Below are 19,755 nucleotides of genomic sequence, written 5' to 3'. Positions count from 1 at the left end.
ACATGGTCCTCCCCAGAGGTGGCAGTGCAGACATTAGCAGGGCCTCATTTCCAAAGGACATAATGGAGCTATTTTGTAAAAACTGAATCCTGACAGCATTTTGGCAGCAATGCACACAAGGACTATGGCAATTTCAAATAATGGCCTTCCATTTTTCCAAGTCTAGCCACAGGATACAGGATTTGTATTTTTGGATATGGACTGGAAAATAACAAAATGTGATTTATTTTCTTAAAAATCAACTTGGCAGCTATGCCAAGCCAGTAGCATCAGCTCCATTTCCTTGTGAGCCTAGATTCATGAGTCTGTCTGGATCCTCTCCTCCCACTGGCGGGGACTTGATCCAGCCCTAATTTCATTGATAGCCTTTGCGACTGCAGCGTCTCAGCAGGCCTCCACATCCTGCTCCTTATCAGCGTCATTCTGATGTCTCTTCCTTTGAAAGGTGGAAGGTCAGGGCTGGCCTCCCACGGTCATGGTTCCAGCGCTCAGGCCACCAAAGCAAATGTAGGCAGGCGTGGCAGCTGCTGGCATGGTCACAGCAGGGTATACTGGCAGGACAGAGCCCCATGGAGCTCAGGAGTCCGTGGGCACCACACCCAGAGCCTCCAGTACAGTCCAGGAGGAAGCAGGATTCTGCTGACAGAGTTGGGAGATCACCTTGCTACTTGGAGAATCTCAGGGCAAGAGGTTGCCAGATGGAAGCCTTTAGATGGAGGGGGCAGCAGCTCCCAGCCAGCTCTGACTTTACTTGGACCTTTAGGTTCACAGCTGAGGCCCGAAAGCAGCGACGGCCCTACACCTACCTGCCCTTTGGGGCTGGTCCCCGGAGCTGCCTCGGCGTGCGGCTGGGGCTGCTGGAGGTCAAGCTGACGCTTCTCCAAGTCCTGCACAAGTTCCGATTCGAAGCCTGTCCTGAGACTGAGGTGAGATTCCAAGGATCGGGGTCGAGGGGGCAGCTGCCCTTGTTCTGTGTGCCAGAGCTGGGCCAGCCGTGCTGGGTCATGTGGACTTGAGCCAGTTTCTCCACCTCCCCCTTGGCTTCTGTTTGCCTTCCTCCCTTCTTCTCCATGCCATCCCCTCCCCAGGAGCAAAGTGACACCTGCTGTTCCCAAGCCCTCCCTCTCTGCCCCTTGTTGGCTGCTCCCAACATCTTCAGCATGCTCCTCCATGGCTGGGATCATACTGGTCCTGCCACCTGGACAGGAGGCATGAGGGGACAGATAAGGACACAGTGCTCGACAGTGACTGGGGGATGGGTGGGACCTTCAAACAACAGAGAAGTGGCCAGACTGCTGGTTCCGGAGGAAGAATGTGGTGACTGCAAAGGAAGATTTCCCAAAGGTCTGAGGTCAGGGTTAGGGAGAGGAAATTGCCACGCCAGAGATGAAAGAGGGGGCCCCAGCACCTCTGAAGTTCAGGGGAAAGGACTCCCTCCTGAAACTTGACCTTGACACAGAGTACAGCAGCCAACACAATATCCTGAGACTCTCCTTATGCCTCACTCTCCCCAGCTTAAGGATAACTGAAGGCCAGGGCTTGCTGGACCAGAGAGCTCATCCTGAATTAAGGACAGGCCTGACCTTCCCTCCATCTCCTGGCCAAATCCTTCACAGCCATGAAGACCTAAGACTTTTGTTTTTTGTTTTGTTTTTTAAGATTTTTTTTTTTTTTAATTAGGAAGTCAGATACACAGGGAGGAGGAGACAGGGGAAGATCTTCTGCCCGATGATTCACTCTGAGTGGCTGCAATGCTTGGAATTGTGCTGACCCGAAGCCAGGAGCCCAGACCCTCTTCTGGGTCTCTCATATGGGGGTGCAGGGTCCCAACTGCTTTGAGCCATCCTCAACTGCTTTCCCAGGCCACAAGCAGGGAGCTGGATGGGAAGCTGGGCTGCCAGGATCAGAATCAGAGCCCATATGGATCCTGGCACATTCAAAGGGAAGACTTTAGCCGCTAGGCTAGCCCAAGATTTCTAATTCCTTCAGGAGGCTCTCCTGTTCTTGGCCAGTTCTATACTTACCGCTCTTTTTTAACTCACATGGTGTTTGGAGTTGTACAGACCAATGCTAATACAATGCACTGACTTCACAAGATTATTTAATTACAATTTAATTCAAGCACTGGTGCAGGCTATCTAAGATGTCTACAGTAGCCCCTGAACCCTCAAAGGCTCGGAAGCGGTCTTCTTTGCTGCATGCAGTCACATCAGCCAGCAGTCACCGCTTCCATTCAGGCTCCAGTGAAGCCCACTCTCCATCACTCTCCCTGCCTTTGGGGAGGGACGCAGGGAAGATCCCAAATGCCAGCAAAGTCAGACCACAGCACACACGAGTGGGGAGTGGCATGGAACTGTTCCCTTAGACACGTCTGCTGGGCTGTGGACTGGCTGCTAGGACAGAGTGGATAGAGCAGTTGAGTTGGTTTTTGTTTGTTTGTTTGTTTAACTAATGCTACTAGGGTTTGTTTTTATTTTGTGGTTTAAAAAATTATTTTTGAGGATATTTACATAGTTGATCAGGGTGAGAAGGGTCAAAGATCAGGGGATAGAGGGAGAAACCCTTGTTTACAGATTCTCTTCTTTTTCCCATACAGAGGGTAGAGGAGAAACCACACCCAGACCCCCAACTGCTGCATTAGCTGGGGATCGGGGAACTGCTATCCATTGTCATCCCAAGTTCCCCACTGTGGAGCATTTTCTTAGGGTTCTCTTCATGATATCACTGCCACACAGATGAGGAAATCTTTCCAAGGTCGATTGGCTGACATAGTCCACCTCTGAGTCTCCACTGGCCCAGAAATTTGCTGTCAAGTTTCACCGAAGTAGTTGATCAGTTTGTTCTGCCCTCCATCCTCAGCAAACTAATGGGTGCTGCAGCCCAGCCTTGTCCTACCCAACATATGCTCAGTCCTCATGTACCACAGGGAGAGCTGCAGACCAGTCAGAGCAATCCCCAGTAACCCCCAGCTCTGGTTCCTGTGCCTGCCAGCATGTGCAATGGTCTGGTCTGGTCTGTCTCACATTCCATCAAGATCTTGTATACATCATTGGGCATCAAAGCCTAACTCAACCCAACCAATTCCACCCTCCAGCACACACCCATGCCAGCAGGTACCACTGCCTGTCCAGCCAGACCCACTCCCAGTCCTGGTTCTCATGCTCACCAGTGGGAGTTGTAGCCCACAACCCCTCCACTGCATCCACTTTCCATCTCGGATCTCACTCTCCAGGTGATTTTGCGGTCTAGCTTGACAGGACTAGCCACCAGTCCCAGCACTCGCCAGCTGATGCTACAGCAAAGCCCAACCCACCTGCCCTTATTCTGGCTCACTCATGTACCAATGGCTACAATTGGCTACCCCAGCCTGGCTCTCTCCCTAACCTGGTTCACATGTAGGCCAATAGGTGTTGTAGCCCTGCCCAGCCTGGTCTGCCTTCAGTTCCAGCTCTCATGCTCGTTAGCATGAGTGGTCCTCACTACTCCCCCACGAGGCTCAACCCGCCATTCCAGTCTTGCGTGTGCTGGTGGGTGCTGTGTCTGGTATGGCCTGTGTCACCTTAGCATTTGCCAGGAAGTGCTGTAGCCTGGCTTGGCCCGATCTGTCCCCATTCCAGCTTGTGCTGGTTGGAGCTGCTACCCAACCCTGTGTAGTCAGCCCTCAGTCCCAGTCCTAATGTGAACTGGCTGGTGATGTGGCCAGATCCAATCCATCTCGCATCCCATCCTGGTTTTCAGCTCTTCCAGTGGGTGTTATGAACTGGCCCAGCCTGGCCCACCCCCAGACCTGAGCAACACCGACAGGTACTGTAAGCTGGTCTGCTCTGGGCTGCGCCTTGCTTTGGTTCTTGTGCTCACCTGTAGGGACTGTGTCCTGACAAAGGAGTTCCCCAAGCTCTTCTATTGGGTCTCCTCTCAGCGGCAGATCCCATGTACACCAGTGGGCCCTTGGTCCTAGCTTAGTTCACCTCCTGTCCTGGCAGGAACAGTAGCCTTGCCCAACTGGCCCATACTCAATTCAGTTCTTACTGTTGGGTGTTACAGCCCAGCCACACCTAGTCCATGTCCTGACATAGCTCTCATGTGGCCCAGTGGGAAGGGTTTATTTTTAAAGATTTATTCTTTTTAATAGTTGGAAAGCAAGGTGACAAGGATAGATAATCTTGCATACAATGGTTCTCTCTCTATAATGCCTGCAACAGCCAAAACCAGGAATCATAAATCTCACCTGGGTCCCCCACATGGGTGGCAGTGACTCCGTGCTTGAGCTGTTGCCTGCTACCTCCTGCATACTCACAGAAAGCTGGTCTGAAGCAGGGACAGACAAAACTCAACCCAGGCACTCCAACATGGAAGACCCGCATCCCAAGCGGGGACTTAACTCTCAATGTCACAACACTCGCGCCCAGCTCAAAGATTTCACCTTCCAGTTTGTGACCTTGGAAGAGTTCCTTAACTCTCCGACCTGTCTATTGGCAAAGAGAGGCACTCTTGTCTCTTAGCTAGACTCTTCCTGTGAAAGGAAGCAGGCCTAATGGACTACTGACGTTATTAACACCATGTTGCCGGGGCCCAGTGCTGCTCCATGAGGGGACAGCCCTGTTTGGCATTTTAAGGAATGCTGATCCAGGTGAGGTTTCTTGCCTCACTGGCCTTTGCCCACACTTTGTTGCCAAGGCGCCCACAAGCCCTGGGACAGGCTCAGTTCTGTGGAAGCTTTCCCGTAGATATGATTAACCTGACAACTATTTTAATTTCTTTTGTTTCAGGTCCCGCTGCAGCTAGAATCCAAATCTGCCTTAAGTCCAAAAAATGGTGTGTACATCAGGACGGTGTCCCGCTGACACAGAGGCTGCTGGGAGCCGTCCTGTGTTGAAACCCACAAGCCAGTGTGACGAGGGCACCACAAGTACAAAGAAAATCTTGGTGTGGATTCAGATGTTTGAAGGGTGCCTAACATTCAAGTATAAAAGAGTATTTATGGAACATTTACTAAATACTTAATAAACATTTGTTACACTTGATATTGACCTCTAGGGTTTAAAATCCTAACTTTCTAGATGGAGAGTTGTTGAAAAAAAGTGAAAACGTAGTTTTGACAAAATGACAGAACATGGGGAAGGCCTGGCCTAAGGTGGAGGAAATCTAGAGTGCAGAGGACAGCAGAGCACACAAGACAGCTTGCCCTAACACCAGGCAGTAGCTTTTCAGCTTCTTCTCTTGAATGACTTTCATCAGAAGGTGAACCTCAAAAGTGCCTCTAAAACTTTAGGATGCTTTGATTTTCCCAGATAGGGTCCTGCTAACTTCACAGTAAGTGCCAAAGACAGAAAAATGGCACAGGTTGAATGTATTTTAAAAAGAACATTAATATTTTTTAAAAATGTGTTTGAAAGGCAGATTTACAGAGAAGGGGAGAGAGTGAGAGAAATAAAGAATTTTCCATTTGCTGGTTCACTTCTCAAATGGTCCCAGCAGCCAGGGCTGGGCTATAACTGAATTCAGGAGCCAGGAGGAGCTTCTTCTGGGTCTCCCACATGGGTTTATGGAACAAGGACCTGGGCCATCCTCTTCTGCTTTTCAGACATATGAGCAGGGAGCTGAATCAAAGTGGAACAGCTGGACCTCAAACCTGCACTCATATTGGACCCTCTATCTTTCCTTAATTTTTCACTAAGGTTGAGAAATGCAGAGGTGACTTTTAATAAAACTGTCCCATTACTAAGAAAGTCACATTCAACAAAGCATTTGCACATAAAATCTCAGAAATGCCAATAGCATCTAAGTGATCATGGCTGCTATGCCTCGGTTACCTCATCTATAAAACAGGAAGGCTGAGATTAAAGGTCCCTCCTTTATTAGACATCTGTGTAGCATTAAGCATCTGCTAATCTTAGAAGGAATCTGTGATCCCTTTCTGTGAACCTCACTTGCTGATCAGCCAACTGCAGAAAATGACCATTTTAGGAGAGCTGCCAGAATGGCTGGGAATGTTCCCAGGGTACCCCAACACTTCTCTCAAAGCCTGCCCTGGAACGTGTCCCTTCTCACTCCCTAGCCCCCAGAGAGGAGAGCACCGCAATACTCAGTGTCTGTCACTATTCGTCTGTCTTTTCAGAAGTCTGAGAGCCTGTCACACACTCCTCCCCCACCATCCTGGCTGCCACTACCTGTCCTTCTGTTACCCAGCCCCTCTCCCATGGCTGGCCAGAGGCTCAATCCACTGGAGCAAACCAAATGTTCCTAGGGCCCGAGCCTCCTTAACTTACGCCTGCATAGATGCAAGTAACACTCAATTCTCTGCTGGGAGCACAGAGCCCCATGATCTGAGCCTTCACCACCTCCCGCTGGTGACCTCTGGCTCTATATACTGAGCCCTGTCACTCCACCTGGCTTCCTTTCCCTTGCCCATCCATGTGGTCCCAATCCTCAAAAATACCCTGGAGGCCTTCTACCGTGCAAGAACTGCTGGGCCCTTCTGCTAAACACCTCAATTCCTAGCGCTACTTAAAGCCTACAACTCATGCCCATCACCAACCAACACGAGGAAGGACAGGGCAGGAGGCTCTGGTTAGATCCGCCACAAAATCTTCTCACTGTACACAGCCTGGTTCCTCACACAGCCTGGCCGACTGACTACACGTGTGTCCCTGCCTTGGAGCCTCCTCTATTCTCTGCACCAAACACCCTCGGCCATTCTGATAACCTATCAACACAACAGCCCCCTTGTCCTGCACCCACCAGGCACCCTGACCACGGGGATCCCATCATGCTGGCACTGCCAACCCAAGGAGCTGCTCTTTCCAACTTGCTCCTTCTCAATTCTCACCGACCACAGTGGTGTTGTCTTCGGTCTTCACCTTTACTTTGCTGCAGTTTCTGGTCACTCTTCCCACTCACACTACCAGTTGAGCTGCTCCTGTTTCTCATTGCTCCCCAGCTCCCAGCAGTCAGATGGTTAAAAACCACTTGACACTTAAGACTTTGACAAGAATCTAACTTGGTGGCTCTTCAAACACCTCTTCGCCTCCTTCCCAGCTCTAAATATCAGGAACAGTGATCATCAAAACACATTGAATGAACATTCAGGATTCACAAGGGGAAAGCTGGGAGAACTAAGTTACAACCTGTGCAGTTACAAGGCTGGTCCTGCTGGTGGGTGAGGTTGTATTGTTAAGTCTTCATTTTTCTGATCATTTTGTTCAATTTGCCTGTGGCCTGATGAGTAACACTCACTTACATAAAGTTTCAGATCACCCCTAAGACGGAAAAACACAGCCTTGGATCTGAAAATTTCAGGCCAAACTTCGTTAGGAAAGTGGTAACTTCTCTGCCAAATGGACATGGCTGAGATCCAGGGAAAAATGAAAATATGAGATCTTCAAAAAGTTCATGGAAAATGTATTATATGATAAAACTACACACTGATTTCAAAAAAACCTTTTTTTTTTGCTCTAAAATAAGCCCTCGTGTATATATGAATATATATGACATATCATGTCACCATATTGCCAGGCTCCTTCCAAGGGCCTTGGAAGGACAGCAAGTGGGGACCTCTGAACATTGTTTCATCAGCTCCATGACAAACCCATACACATCCCAACTAAGGGCTGTGACACTGTGTCTGAATACTTATGTTCCCCTAAAATTCATATGTTGAAATTCAACACGATGGTCGTAGGAGGTACTAGCCTTAGCAAGTGATTAGGTCATGAAGGTGAAGCCTTCATGATGGGATTGGCGCCATTATAAAGGTCTGATAAAGTACCTGGTCCCTAGCGTATGCTCAACAGACAATAAAGAAAAAGCCACACTCTTCATCTAGTTCAGATAAATATATTTTTTTTATTATTTAGAAACCCTTATGTGACATTTGCAGCACAGGTATTCACCCTCACAGGGACATAAAACCCATACTTAGAGGGATTTAGGGGTAATGGTATGGGCAACTGAGGGTCGAGGGTTCTGGTGGGGCACTCCTCCCGACCACCTGGCACACCCCCTGCCAGGACGGACGTGCTTACTCTAAGGGAGAGCTGACCCCCACCAGGACAAGGAGAAACCAGCAGGGACTTGATGACAATATGACACAAGCCAAGTGACTCCAGGTTCCAAGAGGAGCTCCTCAGAGCTGCTTGGATTAGTGCCAGAGCCACAAGCAGCGGGAGGATGCTGCCCTTGGCCACCCCGGGTCTCTTCTACCAGAAGCTACTGTGTCATTCTGACATAGGTAAAAGAGACCACAAGACCCTGAAAAACAGAAGTGCTATCAGCAGAATCTCTTAATAATTAAAAGAAATCCATAAAATAGTATATGAAATTCTGCGTCTAGTACTGTTATGCAGCAAAGTAAAAAAGGGTAAAAATGCAACTCTAACACATTATTAAAAAGGCAAAAATGAGCTCCCCCACAATCACTACTAGGGAGTCCACTAGTGAGCCGAAAAGTGACTTAAAAGTGAAAACCCTTACCAGCAAAAGATTAAGAATTTGACTTCACTGAGAAGTCCATATTAAACAGTTCATTAAAAGCTTTTTTTTTTTTGTTTCTGAAAAATGAACTCCCGAACAGCTCCTTCAAGGTCAAGCAGCATGAAAAGCCGCACAGTGGCCCAAGGAGTTCTCACTATTGGTTCCCAAACAGGGAGCCCAGGGTGACTAGGATGGAGGCTCCAGACGCAGGCCTCCCGGAGGTGGTATACTGAATGAGGTACTCAGGGTAGACCTGGTGCTTCTCAAAAACCACAAAGATGGTTGGGTCAGACATGCTGTTCACACAGCTGTCATAGAAGGTGTTGCTCTGGCCTTCCTTCACTGGGGGGCGGACGTAGGCTGCATTGCCCCTGATGAAGTCACCCACCAGCACCCTGGCCAGGAACATGCAGTGGGTCTGAGAGTTGGATTTGCTGTAGTGATGAGAGTACGCAGCGTCTCGGGCAAAGTAGCTCCCTGAAATGACACACAAAAGCTCCATTGAGCGCTAGAGGACAGGTGCAGCAGAGGAGCCTGGAGCTGGCAGCCCAGCCTGCTGGTGGACAGCGTCCTGACAGCTGGCAATGGTAGAGGCCTCTGCTCTTCTGTCACCACCTCTCCATCCTCCCTCTTCCCCGCTTCCTTCACTCTTACACACCTCACACGCCTCTGGTGTGGCTGGCCTTCATAAAGGGGTATCTCATGCAGACAGAAAACCTAAGTTCCAAATCCATCATTCAAACCCACATGTCTCTAGTCATATTGTGACTGAACCCCCTGAACCTGTTTCTTCAGCTCCACCTAGACTCATGGGGTTTGTGTGTAAAGTGCACATGATGCCACTGTGCAGCCCCTGTAGAGAGAAGCAGCCCAATGTGCAAAGGCACAAAGCTTGTCAAGGGCAGCCCTATGTTGCAAGCTGCCTTTCCACACTGACTCACACCCTTCCCTGGCTCTTGTTCATTAGATCCCGTGGTCATCGTCTTGTTGGACTAGAACTAAGTGATGGATAACAGAATCAGAGTATGGACCACAGATTATTAAATTTGCTGAGTTCAGTCACTATACTGTGGGTATAGGTTCTTAGAGCTAAAGGATGAGGAGTATGATATAGCCCATGTCTTTGCAAATAGTTCAGAAAAAAAGATGATAAAACCAATGTGACAAAATGTTATATCTGATGAATCTAGGTAACATTTAAGAAAATTAAGAAACGATATTTACATATACACATAGATACAAGTTATTCTTGCAGCTTTCCTGAGAGTTTAGAATTATTTCCTATTAAAGTTTTAAAAAAACTAAGACGCATTCCTACACACACATTAACTCTGACGAGAGCTGAGAGGCTTCGTGGCTGTGCCTGGGGTTTTCAGGTTTGTAGTTTAAGCAAATCACAAAGGTACAGCCCTGGGACTTCATGCTTGGGCAGGTGTCTCCTCTTCTCTCCCAACCTGTGATCACTTTTCAGGGCCTCTGGTCCACAATATTGCAGCTGGGCTGAACCATCTTGCCCATGCCTCAGGTCCAGTCCACAGATGGAGCAACTACAACAGTACTGCCTCAGGGTGCCCACAGGGGTCCAGGGCACTCCTCACCCCAGAGGACCAAGATGTCCACAAGGTGGCCCAGGCTGCTGCTGCTCATGACCTGAGTGGCTCCCTCATGCCCTCCATCAGTCTGCTCTAAGATGATTTCCTGGGCCCGGGGGAGGCAACACAGCTGCTGCTGCTAGAGGTTGCCCCTGCCTTACCCTTGCCATAGGAAGTGCCATGAAGGCCACAGATCCGCCAGTCAAAGTTCTGCTGGCAGATGGCGTCCACGAAGTTGTGGCTGGTCCCATGGAATAGCTGTCTCTCATCCACAGCCTTCCCTCCATTTTGCTTCTGCATCTGCATTTTTTGCCTAGAATTACGAAAGAACAACAACAAAAAAACAAAAACAAAAAAACCAAAAGAACACGAGTTGTGTGCAAACAGCAGAGGTCATCAAATATAGTCTAGCTGACTCAAAGACCTATGGGGGCTCCTGAGACTGCAAAAGCCCAGCACTTGCAAAGTGGGGACAACTCCTCCTCTGCCCTGTTCCTGAGTGAGCTGAGCTAGGAAAGCTGGGAAGAGGAGGAAATGTGGGAGGCTGCTGATCAGCAGGGTCCATCTATCCCCTCTGTGCTGATCCTGATTTCATCACAGTGCCAAGGGCGTCACCCCAGCCCAGGTGGAGATAAGTCAGTGTGCCCCGGCCTATCACGGAGACCTGCTATGCATTTCTATTTCATATGGAGAAGTGACAATACATGCTGGGCCTCATGTCCCAAAAGGAGGTCTCTGAGGCACAAGAAAAAAAAGTGAGCAAACTGTCCTGTCCTACCCCAGCAGTCCTCAGAGGGCACACTGGACAGCATAAGTGCAGGATTTACTATGATCAAGACAGGAGCGGAACCAAGCTCTCAATAGGAAGCTCAGGCTCCCTCTTTGCAATAGGATATGCTACCCCGCAGCCCTCAGCAGAATGAGCAAACACATAGCTCTAGGCATGCAGCAGGGTGGGGAAAAGCAGTGCTACTGTCTGATTTCCTGGAGCTCTGTGGCATGTTTCCTACACAGCTGGTGGGGTTAGGTGACATTGCTACTGGCCTAGCAAAAGTGAGCCCCACATACCACTGATAAACTTCCCAGAGGGCTAGGTTCTGGATGCGCTCAATCTTCTGAATAAAGTAGGAAGGCAGTGTACGGTTGAAGAGGGTCCAGACCTTCTGATACTCCTCGGAGGAAGAATGGAGAGTGATCTTCTGCAAGGAGTATTACATTCAATATGTCATCATCAAAGTGCAGACAACAGATCAATCCCTTCCCAACACTGACAGTAAGTGTTACAACTACAGAAGCAGGAAAATTCAGATGAACTCCCCAGAGCTGTGATGACATCTTCTACATGTAATCTCTCCAGGCACAGAATATTTGCAAGTTGTAATCATTTCCCTCTTCTTCATTGAAAAATCAACCCAAAGGTGTCCCTGAGCTATCTCTGCTCTGTTCTTTTATATCACAGGCTAAAGGCACAGGGTCGACAACAGGTCTGTGAGACCAGAGTTGGTGTGGCTAAGTGTGTCTGACCTTCTCCAGTGCTTAGCATCCTCTACCTGCTCTGAGGTAACTGCAGGTACTACAACCAAACCCAATGAGTAAGTTGGCCCAAGTCAAGGATCAGATTGTAAACACCTGCTTGCCCAGTGCTTGGGAGGAGCACAGCCATTCAATTTCATTTGGAGCACCCCATGCAGACCAGCCATTGAGTAGGACATTGGCTGAGACCTCTGCAGTGGTCAGCACAACTCCCACTGAGGGCAGGCCCCAAATGAACTAGAATTAACTGTCCATTCTCTGTCTCCAGTATTGGTGCCTACCAACAGGAATCTCCCCTGCCCCCAATGTCTCTCATCATATTCAAATCCTCCCCTGCTCTCGGTCCTTTCATTTGCTCTGTAATACTGAAATTCATAGGCTAAACCCAATCTTAAGCTCCATATTTCTGCCTTTTCACGCAAATTTCACAGCTCATTCTCCTCCATCCATAACACATATTCTTTCCTCTCAGAGTCACAGCCATTTCCTGAGTTAAAGCACTCAAGACTTGAGAGAGAGTGATGGGGGCCACATACTCCTGTGGCTCTGTCTTCTTGCCACTGTGAGCCACAGCCACCTGGCCTTTCCAGTGGTAGAAGCAGCAGCAGCTGTGGATCCACGCTCAGCTGCCTCTACAGAACCCCTTCCTTTCCAGCCGTAGGCAGCAGAAATCCCATACCTTAAAGCCTAGGTCCGGCAGAGATGAGGAGTCCCAGTAGTCTGGGATATTCTTTGGGCCTTGCAACGTGACATGGCTACAAGATGTAAACAAAACCATTTCAACATTTTATTCTTAGACATAAGCAAATCTATTGTAGGTGGTCTACTAACCAACATGACCATCTGAGCCCATCGAACTTGACAGAGATAGGACAAGAAGCACATAAATCTAATATCTGCAATGCAAAAGCACTTAATCTTTGAATATGTGACTGAATCCTAAATAATCAATCATGAAAAATGTATTTGTGTCCCAATTATTATGTAGAAGGGAGAGTGCAAGTTGTTAGAGCTGCGCATACAGGGCCATAAATCTACCCAGTTTGAAATTCAGAGAGCTTTAAAGACAAACAAAAACAAAATCACCTCAATGAGATATAAAGGCCATATATTTCTAAGAAAAACACAAAATGTTGGCTAGTGTTGTAGCACAGAGAATGTTAAGCAACTGATCATAACCCCAGCATCTCATGGCAGCACTGGTTTCAGTTCAGCTACTGTAGTTTCCATTCAGCTTCCTGCTAACGTGTCTGGAAAGGGAAAAGACAACCCAACTACTTGGGTCTCTGCCACCAAGGTGGAAGTCCCAAATGAAGTTCCTAGCTCCTGGTTTCAGCCTGTTCCAGTCCCAGCTGCTCCTGCCATTTGGTAAGTGAGCCACGGAATAGAAGATGTCTTTCTCTCTAATTTTCGAGCATATATATAAATATGTATGTATACATATATATATATAATTTATTTTTATTGGAAAGGCAGATACACAGAGAGAAGGAGACATAGAGAGAAAGATCTTCTGTCCACTGGTTCACTCCCCAAGTGACCATAATGGCCAGAGTGGAGTCTATCCAAAGCCAGCAGTTTCTTCCAGGTCTCACACACAGGTGCAGAGTCCCAAAGGCTGTCCTCCTTTGCTTTCCACAAGGCACAGGTCACAAGCAGTAATCTAGATGGAAAGTGGAGCATTCTAGATTAGAACCGGCACCCATATGGGATCCCGGCACTTACAAGGCAAGGGCTTTAGCCACTAGACTATCCTGGGCCCTCAAATAAATATATTTTAAAAAGAAAAAAAAAGAAACATAAAATTGGGGGCTAGCACTGGGTAGACTGCTACTTAGAACACCAGCATCCCACCTCAGAGCACCAGCTCAAGTCCCGGCTACTCCACTTCCAGTTCATTGTCCTGCTCATGTGCCTGGGAAGCAATGGATGATGAACCAAGTACTTGGGTGCCTGTTACTCACGTGGAAGACCCGGACAGAATGTCTTGCTCTTGGCTTCTACCTGGCCTGGTCCTTAGTGCTAGTTTACTGGGAAGTGAACCAGAAGATAGATTTCTGTTGCTCTGCCTTTCAAATAAATAAATTTTTTTAAAAAAGAAAAAAATTCTTTTGCAGGAAGTATTTATGTGAATGGGTAAAAGGTCACTTGTGCTTTGTATTTACACTCCTAGGCTCAAGATATAGCAGCATGTCAAATTACAGGGAGTCTCATTAGCACACTATCACTCAGAACCGAAAGACGTAAGGCCCAAAGGTCTAGGAATAAGGGCTGTGGAACTATAATTCCAAATCATTCCCTTCATGCTTTTAAACACACTATTCATCCTACAATAAATCTATCTTCTGTTACTGCTGGCATGAGACTTGTGCCTTCATCCTAAGCCTCCAAGAACTCCCACAAATAACTTTGTCAGGAAAATGGCACAGTTTAAAAATAACTGAGGAAGAACCTATCAGCAAGTCAGGCAGAAACAGACCCACAAAAATTTAAAATGATGATGATATTAAACAGATTAGAAAATATTCTTCCTGTGCCTGAAGAAATACAAATGCTTAAAAACATTTACAAGAAAACTAAAAAAGCATCTGGAAGATATGAAAAATAACCAACTAGAAAAATATTATCCTTGATAATATAAATTCAAGAAACAAACTTACTAGCAACACAGACTGCCTGAAAATAGAATTCATAAGCTGAAAGAGACAGGAAATGTAATTATTCAGAATGTGGCCCAGAGCAATAAGGAGACAGGAAATGTGCAGAAGTCAAGACATGGGAAACAGAGGAAGACGGCCTCATGGGACTCTACTCAGAACCTGAAGGAAGCTTAGAAGACAGGACAGAGAATAGAACTGATGAAACCGCAGCTTACGGAAGCCCGAAACGTCAAGCAGCATAAATAAAAACATAAATCACGACAGGCTAAGGTAAGGGTCCATGACTACCTGAAGCTCTGAAAAGTGGGGCCATGGGGTTAGGACATGGCAAATAAAGCTGCAACCTCCAAAACTAGCATCCTATAGGGGTGCTGGTTTTAGTCTTAGCTGCTCCTACTTGTGATCCAACTCCCTGCTAATGTACCTGGGAAAGCAGAGAAAGATGTCCCAAGTGCCCAGGCTTCCTGCCGCCCACAGGGGAGACCCAGCTGGAGCTCCAGGCTTCTGATTTCAGACTGACCCAGCCTTGACTACTGCAGCAGTTTCAAGAGTGAATCAGTGAATGGAAGATCTGTCTCTTCCTCTCTATGTAACTCTGACTTTCAAACAAATAAAATGCACAATAAAATCAGTCAAAAAGTAGCCAGAGATGGAGCAGGTGTTTAACCAAGTGGTTAAGACATTTACATGCAGTATCAAAGTAGCTGGGTTTGATGCTCAACCCCACCCGAGTTCCTAGCAGCTAGGACTGGTAACAGAGCCCAGGGACTTCAATATTTAAGAACTCCAAGAGGGGTCTTAACCACTATGCCAAATATTTTCCAAAGACAATTTTGAAAGACAAAATAGAAAAATGTGAATAAATGTAATGAAACATTCACAATGCAAAATGATACACAGATGGAACAATGGATGAAAAGTTCTATATTCCACTGAAAAAGGAAGATGATCTCTACAGTTTAGGAAAAACACTGAATCTCACTCACAAGAGAAAGTAAACTTTAGTACCCTTTCCTACCATGAATAAGACAACTGTGCAAGAGCTTTAAGACCCTCTCTATAGCAATGTGGAATAGTCAGGAATCTCAATAGGCACCTCATGCATCCTGCGGGGAGTGTGTGCCTACTTGTCATGCCCATGAAAAAGAACTTCATCTACCTTCTAGGACTGATCTGATGACCTATCTTCAAAATTTAAAACAGCACTGTACATCAGATGGCTGTGACATTATACTTTATGATAGCCAAACACTGAAAACAACACAAACATCCATCAAAAGGAGACACATAATAAAACAAATTATGGAGAACCACTTATGCAGTTCAGGGAGACCTAGTGAACCAAAATAGAGTAATTATCAGGATCTATCATTAAGTGAGAAAAAATGGTACAGAACAGTATATATAGCAGTTAACCTTTCATGCAAGAAAGAAATCAGTACTAAACAAAGGAAAAAGGCAGGCACATTCCCAGGAACTTGCTCTGGTAGACCTGACTCAGCAAGGCAGTTCCTTGTGCACAGCACAACTTTTTCACACCTCACAAAAAACCACTGAAGTCCAGCTATGAGATTTTAGAAGAACCAAAAAAGTCACTATCAATGTTCTGTGAAGGAAAACTGAAGCAGGTTTCTCAGGCTAATGGAAGTGGCAACAAGCTAACAGCAACACTGGCTAAAATCAGCACACTGGCTCGGGCAAACCCAGATTATAAAAGGGGCATTTTGGGACCCCTCCTCTGCCAGGCCATTCTCTCCACTTGGGTGGCCAACTGGGAGAATACTTGGCCTTCTCTTGCCTTGCTCCAATCCCATCACGCTTGCCCAAGACTAAAACAGTGTTATTGATTCAAAGGAGCTTTGATCAATGTAAAACTGGAGAACTGACCCACCATCTGTAAACAACCTCCCTCCCTCCCATATGCTAACCTGCAGGCTCCTGGCAGCCACTGCGACATGAGGAATCCCACCCAATGAGGCTGGCCCATTAGCGACTATAATACCAGTCCTGGTACTTTGGTAATGTATCAGTTACAGTGCTATATCAGTTGGAATACCAGGTTGAGGTACTTCTGTGACATCCAAGTACCAAAATACATGAATTTACACTGATGTAAATGTATCATTATTTCAATATTCTAAAAGAGTCAGGCCTATGACTCAAATTGTCTCATTAAAAACAGACACTGATGAGCTGACTTCAAGTCTGGCCTAGCTTGCAGATCACAAAAAAATGGTATAACCTTGCCATTATGTCTCACTAAGCTTCTACCCAGAAGCAGACATTTGGGTAAGCAGTTAAACTCCTTTAGGTACCTGTGCCTCCCATCAGAGTGCCTGGGTTTCATCCTTAGCTTTAGCTTCACGCTTCCTACTAATGTAGAGCTGGGAGTCAGGTGACGGCTCAAGGAGCTGAATTCCTGGCACTTAGACTTACTTCCTGGACTGACCGAGTTTCTGACTAGTGCCCAATGCAGGCACTGAAAGAATGAACCTGTAAATATAACCTAGTGTGTACACTTCCTCCCTCCCCACTCTCTCTCTCGTGCGTGTGTGTGTGTCAAAAACAATTTTAAACAACAGCTTCAGTTTACAAGGATAACTCATAGTTCCTACTCTGCTTCAAAGACTTTTTCAACTAGCAGAACATGAAAGATAGCAGAGTGCTAGGACATTCAGCGATGCAGGTCAATCAATGCTCTGTATCAGCGAAGGTGCTGTAACAGGAACACCAACCAACACACGCTAAGCGACTGGCTCCCCACATACAACTCACCAGCTTTGCTTTGTCTTCACATTCTCTGGGGACACGTATCTGGGTCTGCGGCAAACCTTTCTGGCTGTGCCATAGACCAGGTTTCTCTGAACGAAGGCTGGAAAAAAAACGGAAAAAAAAAAACCCCAGCAAATGAGAAAAAAATCACACATACAGACATATATGCATGATAGATCACAATGTTTTATAAACACAAATTAAATGGGTTGGGAAGCTAATTCAAGTGTGTAAAGCCCAAAATCAGTATGCTAAAAACAAGGCAGTTTTCCACACTTCAAATATTCATAAAGAAAATAGGTATTCTTAGGAGACTGGGCTGAATGAATAGAGGAATGATTAGTAATTGACGTATCAATTATACATGAGTGCTTTTAAATTGTTCCTTCCGATCTTGTTTAAACTATTATTTTGTGTAGCAAATTTCCCCAGCTTGGATATAAAAAAAGCTACGGCTCAGCCTGAGACCAAATTACCACATCTTGAGTTAGTGGGATTTCCAGTTAATACAGTAATTTTACTCTTAAAACTTTCTTTGATTAAACTAATTCTTTAGCCATATTTATTAATCTTTTAAACTCATGTCATCTTTAGTAAATGGTTGCTGCCCACCACACGAATCTCATTTATCCTCGAGTTGGTGGGAATTAGGAAATTCTTCAAGTTAAAAACTGACCAACACTATAGATTAGAACACATCCCCACCTCTAATCAGAAAAACCCTGCCAAAGATGACTATCCACTTTCAGGGTTCAAACACAACTTTTTAAAAATATTTTAATTTTAAAAGAGTAATTTACTTTGTTGCATTTGAACACATCTTTGACAATCCAACTATGTGTCCTTACAAAACACTTGTGAAGGGCTACCTGTGTTCTTACCCAGAGCTTCTAAGTCCCATGCAGCTACATGACCCATTCTGTTACTCACCCCATAACTTTCCACTAATGCTTTACTCATTAACATACAGCAACTGATTTTTAGTGACCATCTGTGATGAATCTTGCTTATTCAACAATGACAGACTGGCTGTGGGTCAGACATCTTCCTCCTCTTCCATGGACAGTATGAAGTGAGGTCATTTCCCTAACTCATCCTGAAAAAGGATACTCTGGGCTATATGTTTAAATAATCCCTGACCTTGACAGTCTGCCTTAGTCTTGATGTCAGCTAACAGGATGCCAGAATTCTGCTCCTGCAATCTTGGTACTTGCCTAGAGTGAATCTTTATGATGAAATCCCTAAAAGAACCAAGTCTTCCTCAAAGCTTAACATAACAAGTCATTTGGAGACTGTGTTTTAAAATGTGGTGGCTTCCAAACAAATAACAATCATGTGGCAGTTAGATCTGAGACCTGTTTCCATTTTACCCAGTGATAAGGTTGTGACAGGAGAAGTCAAATCATTTCAAACTCTTTTTGGCTACTATTACCTATCAAAAACAAAAACCAGAAAGACTGCACCTGCTCAAAACTCAATAAACACACTTAGCAAACTGCATTGATGTATTTTTCCCACCCTCTTCCTGAGAGCCTGTTACGTCCCAGGGGACAAGCTGACACAGGTTACGCATTACACCTTTGGTGTATGTTTCCACATTTTCCCAATATTTAAAAGGAATATTTCATACTGCGATTAACAGCAGTGGGGTAGCCCTGTGTCCCATCGCCCGTGCTCTCTGCCCAGCCAAGCACTTGTGGCCATCAGCCAGGAGCGGCTAGCACACCCCTGTTCTAACAGAGACAGCGCTCGCTAGAGAACCGAGGAACGTCTCTGAAAGAGCACATCCACCTTAATGAAAAGGCAATTCTACCAACCACGGGGAGAACCAACTACTGTAGGATCATTTACCCAAAGATACTTTGCTGCCCTCTACATACAATAAAGGGCCACAAAAATAGTAGAGGAAGTTTCTCTTATTTAAATGTGAATTGGAAGCAAGTCAGAGCTGGGCTGATATATCCATGTCAAAAAGAATTAAGAGAAACTACCAAAAAAAAAAAAAAACCACTAAAACTTAGAAAAAAAATTTATTACTGAAGGAACGAGTCAAAAGATGTTGGGCCCATGTGTGTCCCTTAAAACAACCAGGACAAATTCTTCAAATCCCACTTTTATGACACCAACTACATGACTCTACATTAAAGTATGTAGAACCCATGTTTAACATGGTTGGCACTTCACCAATGTCATAAGTGCTTGTGGAAGGCCAACAGTAATACTGCCACCTGGATGGTGACAGATGCTGCACAAGAGAGCAACCAAGACCTTCACAGAGGTCTAAGGTTAACTCTCAGAAACTGAATGACTTACCACATCACTCACCTGCTGAGCTTGCTGCACCCTCCCTACAGCAGCTCCAGGCCCTTCCTTGAGTCCTTCTACCTCCAACTCCCCACACAGCTTCTCCTCAATCCTGCAGAGCCAGCACCATCCTCTGACAGCTCTGTCGCCTATTCTGGATCACATACCTTCCATTTCCTTCCTGCCCCAGTCCAGGACCCCAACATGAACATCCAGCTCTCCTAGGTGAATGCAGAAAGGCAAGGCCCAGGCTCTGCTGGGTGAGGGCAATTGGGGTACCTTTGAAATCTAACTCGTATTTGTGTTTTCCAGCTTGGAATTTCAGCGTAGCTGCCTGGGCATCAGCGCCTGGTGCACAGAATGCGAGGTAGGCCTTCTCCACATCATTGCTGCTGACGGTGGTTACAGGGTGTGTTGTGCCC

At 46.3% G+C, this 19,755-nt stretch overlaps 2 protein-coding genes across 2 annotated transcripts in view; one reads left to right on the top strand and one right to left on the bottom strand.

The window, feature by feature from the left end:
• TBXAS1 (thromboxane A synthase 1) overlaps nucleotides 1-5,024 on the top strand; it is a 147,368-nt gene extending 142,344 nt beyond the window's left edge. Inside the window, exons 12-13 of the mRNA XM_041002369.1 lie at nucleotides 764-926; nucleotides 4,770-5,024. Of these exons, the coding sequence (XP_040858303.1) occupies nucleotides 764-926; nucleotides 4,770-4,844 (238 nt within the window). The 3' untranslated portion in view covers nucleotides 4,845-5,024. The remainder of the gene's footprint in view (nucleotides 1-763; nucleotides 927-4,769) is intronic.
• Nucleotides 5,025-7,822: 2,798 nt separating this feature from the next.
• The window catches only part of PARP12 (poly(ADP-ribose) polymerase family member 12), a 41,287-nt gene continuing 29,354 nt past the window's right edge, over nucleotides 7,823-19,755 (bottom strand). Inside the window, exons 7-12 of the mRNA XM_041001945.1 lie at nucleotides 19,613-19,754; nucleotides 17,033-17,129; nucleotides 12,277-12,352; nucleotides 11,133-11,263; nucleotides 10,226-10,377; nucleotides 7,823-8,949 (exon numbers count right to left, since the gene is read on the bottom strand). Coding sequence (XP_040857879.1) covers nucleotides 8,627-8,949; nucleotides 10,226-10,377; nucleotides 11,133-11,263; nucleotides 12,277-12,352; nucleotides 17,033-17,129; nucleotides 19,613-19,754 — 921 coding nt within the window. The 3' untranslated portion in view covers nucleotides 7,823-8,626. The remainder of the gene's footprint in view (nucleotides 8,950-10,225; nucleotides 10,378-11,132; nucleotides 11,264-12,276; nucleotides 12,353-17,032; nucleotides 17,130-19,612; nucleotide 19,755) is intronic.

Source organism: Ochotona curzoniae, unplaced genomic scaffold (assembly GCF_017591425.1).
Source record: "Ochotona curzoniae isolate NIBS_2020 unplaced genomic scaffold, NIBS_Ocur_1.0 scaffold_2476, whole genome shotgun sequence".
Lineage (NCBI taxonomy): Eukaryota > Metazoa > Chordata > Mammalia > Lagomorpha > Ochotonidae > Ochotona > Ochotona curzoniae.
This window is presented reverse-complemented; position numbering and strand designations above follow the sequence as displayed.